Source organism: Miscanthus floridulus, chromosome 7, assembly GCF_019320115.1.
Source record: "Miscanthus floridulus cultivar M001 chromosome 7, ASM1932011v1, whole genome shotgun sequence".
NCBI classification, from domain to species: domain Eukaryota; kingdom Viridiplantae; phylum Streptophyta; class Magnoliopsida; order Poales; family Poaceae; genus Miscanthus; species Miscanthus floridulus.
The window spans coordinates 106,713,429-106,719,629 of record NC_089586.1 but is presented as its reverse complement, the minus strand read 5'-3'; the positions used below and the strand labels follow the sequence as shown (position 1 = coordinate 106,719,629).

Genomic DNA, 6,201 nt, shown 5'->3' with positions numbered 1-6,201 from the left:
TCCATGAGATGAATTTATTAAACCTAATTAATCCATCATTAGTACATATTTACTGTAGCAGCACGTTGTCAAATTATAGACTAATTAGGTTTAATAGATTCGCCTCGTAAATTAGTCTCAATCTGTACATTTAGTTTCATAATTAGTCTATATTTAATACTCTAAATTAATGCCAAACATCAAGGAAACCAAACACCCTCGAGGCATTGCCATCTGAGCACCGTGGGCCTGACCGCGTCCGTTTATCCATTCCGAGTTTTCTCGGATCCAAAAAAAAAAATGAACAACCCCCCTCACAGGACACGGGTTCACGTCGAACCTTCTTCCGTGTCGTGATGCCCGTCTTGCTTCTACGGTCTGATTCGCTCATGGATACTCGGTCTCATTCCCACACGATCCAATTGCGCTCATACTCGGTCTCATTCGCACACGATCCAATTGCGCTCATACTCGGTCTCATTCCCACATGGATAAGCATGACCCGATCCAATCACTTCATACTGCTGCTAGACATTCGGCGCCAAGACCGTATCTTGGCTCATTGATTGATCGCAGATTGCTACTCTTACCGGTTTGGAGTCTGGATCCAAGGGCGCGGCGCGGCGCCGCTGCCAAACTCTTCCAGCCCGGAGATATTCGAGACTCGGAACACCCAATTTGCCTTTGGTTTCCGACACCAACTGCCGGCAGCAGCGGACTCCAAACGTGCACGCACTTGCACAGAGGCTACGCGTTCGACGGGCTGGAACTTAATGATGACACGGGTTAACATGGCTGACGCCGCCGGCCGGTGCGCAGCCTTCTCGCGAGACGCCGCGAAAGGGGCCGCTCAGCTAAACGAATCCATGTGCCCGCGCGCGCCACTGGAAACGACGTGCGCCCCATCGTGACGCCCGATGGCTTACCGGATAGTTTGGCTTTGCCAGGGTACGTACGCGCCAAGCGATTAGTGGCTACGCACGTGCATCTGGCGTGCCGACGGTGCACCGACCACTCGTTGGAGTGTCTCATCACAAACAAAGGGCTTTGCGGATTAGTTCGTCAGTCGGAAACTCGGAACGCAACATATAGCACTACGGGGCACGAACGAGAGGAGTGGTACATACGGGCACTGATAATGTATACCGCTCCTACTGAACTGTAGCTGTTTTTCTGTTTCCGTTCGTGGTGTGAGTGGGGTTTCCCATAAACTGAATTGCTTCTGCCATGGAAACCAAACATGTGTAGTTACACCATCGCTAAGCCTGTCTCTAGACTCTAGCTCTCTACTCGACCACACGGGCCTGTTTGCTTGAACTTATCAGCTAGAATCTATCCTATTTTCTCTCACAACAAAATAGCTTCAGTCAACTTTAATACCAGCCGAACAGTCCCTCGTCATGGGAAACAAACAGGCCCATAAAACTTTCTCTTAACACTGGGCAAATGTTGCCACGTGCATGAGTACGTGTGACACGATCACACAAATTAATTAAAAGCCCTGGACTACTACAGATTCCTACTTCAGTGTCGCCGAGGTAAGGCCAGTCTCAATGGAGTTTCATGGGGGGTTTCATGCACAATTAATAAGGTGCCACGTCAGGTTTTGCATGAAACTGGGAGGAGAGAGAAGAGATTCGTTTCATGGCCATGAAACTTATCCACACTGTTTCCAAAACTTTGGAAACGCCGTGAAACCTGCACTAAGGCCCTTCCTTCGTTTCATCGCGACTTTTCTTCTCCGGGACCACACGGGGAAGAGAGGGATGATAGGGATAGGTGGGACCCGTGAATAGTAAAATAAGGGATGAAACCGTGCCATGAAACTTTGCACTGTGGGAGAGACCCGTTTCATATCAAAGTTTCACGTGTTGGAAACTGGGAGGTGAAACTCTCCATTGAGACTGGCCTAAAACACGCGCAACGTCGTTCTCAGCGCGCGTTACTTTCTTTTCTTTTTTTTGAGGAAGTAGCGCGCCTTACTTTCGTCACACGTTTATCACGCTGAAAATGTGCGGAACTGAGCTGCGTGGTAAACAATGCAAGCGACACCTGTAACGATCGAATATTCTACCTGCACGTCCGGCCGACGAAAGCGCCGGACCGACGCAGACGGTGCTCACTTGTCCAGTCCAAGGCGAACATCCCCAACGCGGGGTTGATCTGGTTCCCCGTCCGATCCCTCGCATGTTCCACCACGCCCGCCCATGGACTTGCACGTACTTTACCTCGATCGGCACGCTAGTTCCCCTGGCGGGTGGTACCAGCCTCGTTGACAGCGCGAGCCCGGTCGTCACGTTCCACACCACAACCCACAGGCCGCCCGCGCCGGCCCGTTCAACCCCCGTACAGGCACAGGCAGTGGGACGGCAGGTGCACGCACCTTCCTCACCGGCCGAATCGCACCATCCCACTGCCACCAACTACGCCACGTGAAAACAACCAGCGTTTCGCAGTTGGCCTGCCCGGACCGGCTGCTCTCTCCGCCTCCCTCCCTCTATATACCAGCGGGCCGCTTCAGAGCTCGCTGTGACTTGTCCACCATATCCTCTCCGCTCCGCCCTTGTCGCTCGTTGGTTCGTCCCGCGTCCCGCGAGCCTGTCTATCCACAAAGAAGAGACCACCACCCTGCTTTCGTGCCAGACAACAACTCTCTCTGCCTTTGGTCTCGGCCGGAGAAGAGCGAGCTCTCTGCTTCATTCATTCGGCCGGTCGGTCCAACTCGATCGATCATGGGGTTCCCGCTGGTGTGCTACTGCCTCCCCATCCCCAAGCCGGTCATCGTCTTCTGCAAGCTGCTCAGCGCCATCAGGGACGCCGTCCTGCTGATGCTCGCCGTCGTGGGGCTGTGCCGCTTCCCGCACGACGCCGCCGCGCGCGGCTCGGCGGCGGACGCCCACCACCAGCCCGAGGAGGTGAAGAGCCGGCTCCCCGCCGTGGAGTACGCCCAGCTCCTGGCCGAGCAGCAGCCGTCGTCGTCGTCCCCGACCGGCACCCACGCGGCGTGCCAGTGCGGCGACAACGAAGGCGGCGGCGAGGACGCGCCGGCTTGCATCGTGTGCCTGGAGACGCTGGAGGCGACGGACGAGGTGCGGCGGCTGGGCAACTGCGCGCACGCCTTCCACCGGGCCTGCATCGACCGCTGGATCGACCTAGGCCGGGCGACGTGCCCGCTGTGCCGGTCCGACCTCCTGCCGCGCCCGCGGGGCCGGGCCGGGCTGCTCGGGCTGGGCCGCCTCTCCACCCGTCTCACGCGCGTTTGGTAAGGACAGGACCGTCTTGGTGGAGGGCAGTTTTGTCTTTTTGATGGCCAGGCCGCGGCCGCGGTCGCAGTCGCGGCCCATCGCGGTGGGCCGGTGGTGGTGCCGCCGGAATGGCGCGGACAGGTTAGCGACGGCGACCGGGCAGCCGGGTGGTATAACAGCTGCTCTGCCATCAGCCAACCGCTAATCAATGGCAGCTTAATTGGCAGCTGATTGGCTCCATCCAGCGCCTGACAGTTGATATTTGTAAAAATAATACTAGCTAACACTGTTGTTAAAGGATTGAGTATACGGCAGCTAAATGTTTGATAGTGCTTCTAACAGCTAGCCATATTCATTGTACACGAAGTTCTCTCTCTTTTCGATCATAAAAATTAAATTAGTTCATCAACTTTTTGTGCAACACGGTAAGCAACGAGTTGGCGGAACTGGTATTGAATAATTTACCAACCAACTTGAATGCTGATGATCGTCTCGTGTTGGGAACCACTTGCTAATAACATGAGTTGGTGTAAAGTACTACTCAATAATCTGATCAGACCTTTTTGTCGTTCTTCGTCAAATTGCAACGGCGAAGGTTCTGAAGCTAGCTAGTTGTCATATTCCACACTAAATTGAATGGCGCTTACTAGAAAATTCAAAGGCATTTTTTACCGCAATAATATCCAAAAAAATTCTTTTTTACGTCAAGGAAAACATTATTGGCCCCATTAGCACACCAAATCAGTAATCAAGCATGTCAAATACTAACCATTATAGCTTATACCTGCAAAAAAGGGAAGCATAGTAGACGTCCAAAAAATAGCCATTGCATTGCAGAAATACAATCCTGCGACAGAATAATTGACTGGTAAGCAACTCTTTGTACCATTCTCATCATGTAGTAGTGTGATGCAAAAGCAAAGTGCTTCGGCCCATATGAACCACCAATAATGAATCTTAGCGATATGGCCTGATGGACAAGCACATGCATGGCCCTGTTCAGCCACTAAACTCCTGCACAAGCTGAAGATAATGCAACCACACAACTGCACAAGCTGAAGATAATGCAACCACGCAACTCTTGCAATCTACAGAAATCCTGTAAACCAATTAATGAGTGCAAACGACATTCCAACTGACAACCGATTCTGGCAAGATTAGATTCCATCACGAAAAACAGCACAATTAATTATTCGCACCCGGCCCATATTCGTGAAAGAAACCAGCTGCTCAGCCTCTGACATAGTGACATGTCATTGTCATCATTGGACAACTTGACTGTCTATACTTGAAACGAGGTTCTGAGCTTCTGGCGATGATAGCATTGCACTTTAAATTTTCTGTTACATGACAAAGAAAGTTGAAGATGTGTCTTCGCAAAAAAAAAAAGTTGAAGATATGTCATAGAAATTAAAAACCATAGGTATACTCAAATTACAACAAAAATGATCCATAATAATGGTACTGAATCTTGCATAATAATGGTACTTGAATCTTTCATAGATAATAAAGCAGAAAAATGATCCATAATAATGGTACTGAATCTTACATCAGCATAATAAGTACCAGTACAGATAATTTTTGGATTCTATGCATCGGCAGCATAGATGTATTTTTACAAATTACAAGATTCATGTCGTCCAAATGAAAAACATAGAAGTTGCCACACCACCAGACCACATATATAGAATAAAGGTGCGTTCTTAATTTAGTCATTACACACGAACGATATAATTTAAAAGATATCCCACGTCGTGGCAATCAAACACTTGAGCATGGATATGGCATGCATATACAGTACTGAATGCCTTTTTATTTGTTTCAACATCCCACCATCTGAATGGATGGATTGAGTGCTACAGAAGAACCTCAAAGAACCCATCCCAGCATGAAGTTGTTATTCTCGCTCCAGGGGCGCTCCTTGGAATATTATTGGCTGCCTCAGTAAGGCCAGAAACTGGTTGATCGAGGGTACCTGAAAACAGAATCAGTTTGTTCTGTTAAGTACACTGCAATGATCAGTTTTATTAGTGATCAGTGAGCACCAGCAGCTGCATTGTGTTTCTTGAATTACGATCGATGACCAGGTATTATACCCGATTTGCAGAGTGGGTCACAGTCTATAGCACACTGAGTGAGCAGGTGGATGCACATGATAGTTGGCGCCGTCATGCTCCACGATGGTGCCGCCGGGAGCGGCCAGGCGGCATGCTGCAAGGTTCTGGTAGTTGCTAGAACCTTCAGCTTCAAGCTGTAGAATTGGACAGCATATAACATAGTAAACAAAGAAACACTGTCCATGTTAAAAACAAAAAAAGATCAAACGAATATTATAAGAGTTTATACAGCTCTAATTTATATATAGCTGTCATTCCACTATAGGAAACAGATAAGGACCTTGTGTTTGAGTTGCCTGTTCATTTCTCCCAGGTGACGCTCCTGCGCATGCATGCAGTCCATCAGAATATGGCGAATATTTTAGACATTAGGATGAACGGCTGAATCTCGTGTACAAAAGAGAACAAGAAGACACCTATGTATACCTATCTACACAGTTCTACACACACATATAATTTTTCAACTAAAGAACATGCATAGGATCATCCCTACTGTGCTTAAGATAGAGTATATGCCCGAGCTGGCAACAGTGTATCAACCTACTATGCTGTAGAGTATTACAGTACTATTGTAAACAAAGTCTAGTATAAAATACGTACCTTTCTGCGAAGCTCTTCCACTTGCTCCATCATAAGTTGTGTCTGCCATCGAGGAATAATTAGTCGTAAAAATAAATAGAGAAGTATGTATATTTACCTTTTTTTATTTATAAGCAAACTGATTAAATCAACAAAGCCGATTTTCATATTGTGAAGCTATTTTTTTTTCCTGTAAGGTTTCTTCTGGTGGTATGCTCTTTTGGCTCATATTGTACGGGCTATATATGGTTGGCGATTAGCCTATGCGTTTGTATTGGAAT

The 6,201-nt window shown here is 48.6% G+C and overlaps 2 protein-coding genes across 2 annotated transcripts in view; one reads left to right on the top strand and one right to left on the bottom strand.

Moving 5' to 3' along the window:
- Positions 1-2,501: 2,501 nt before the first annotated feature.
- On the top strand, positions 2,502-3,610 carry LOC136464148 (brassinosteroid-responsive RING protein 1-like). Its single transcript, XM_066463107.1, has one exon. The coding sequence runs from the start codon at positions 2,712-2,714 to the stop codon at positions 3,243-3,245; it is 534 nt and encodes a 177-aa protein (XP_066319204.1). The 5' UTR covers positions 2,502-2,711; the 3' UTR covers positions 3,246-3,610.
- A 1,511-nt stretch (positions 3,611-5,121) lies between these two features.
- Positions 5,122-6,201, bottom strand: part of LOC136466018 (MADS-box transcription factor 6-like) — a 1,611-nt gene continuing 531 nt past the window's right edge. Inside the window, exons 2-6 of the mRNA XM_066464532.1 lie at positions 6,175-6,181; positions 5,942-5,983; positions 5,622-5,663; positions 5,377-5,475; positions 5,122-5,199 (exon numbers count right to left, since the gene is read on the bottom strand). Of these exons, the coding sequence (XP_066320629.1) occupies positions 5,122-5,199; positions 5,377-5,475; positions 5,622-5,663; positions 5,942-5,983; positions 6,175-6,181 (268 nt within the window). The remainder of the gene's footprint in view (positions 5,200-5,376; positions 5,476-5,621; positions 5,664-5,941; positions 5,984-6,174; positions 6,182-6,201) is intronic.

Excerpts from the sequence above, each read along its gene's own strand:
- LOC136464148 (XM_066463107.1), top strand. The coding sequence starts at position 2,712 with ATGGGGTTCCCGCTGGTGTGCTACTGCCTCCCCATCCCCAAGCCGGTC.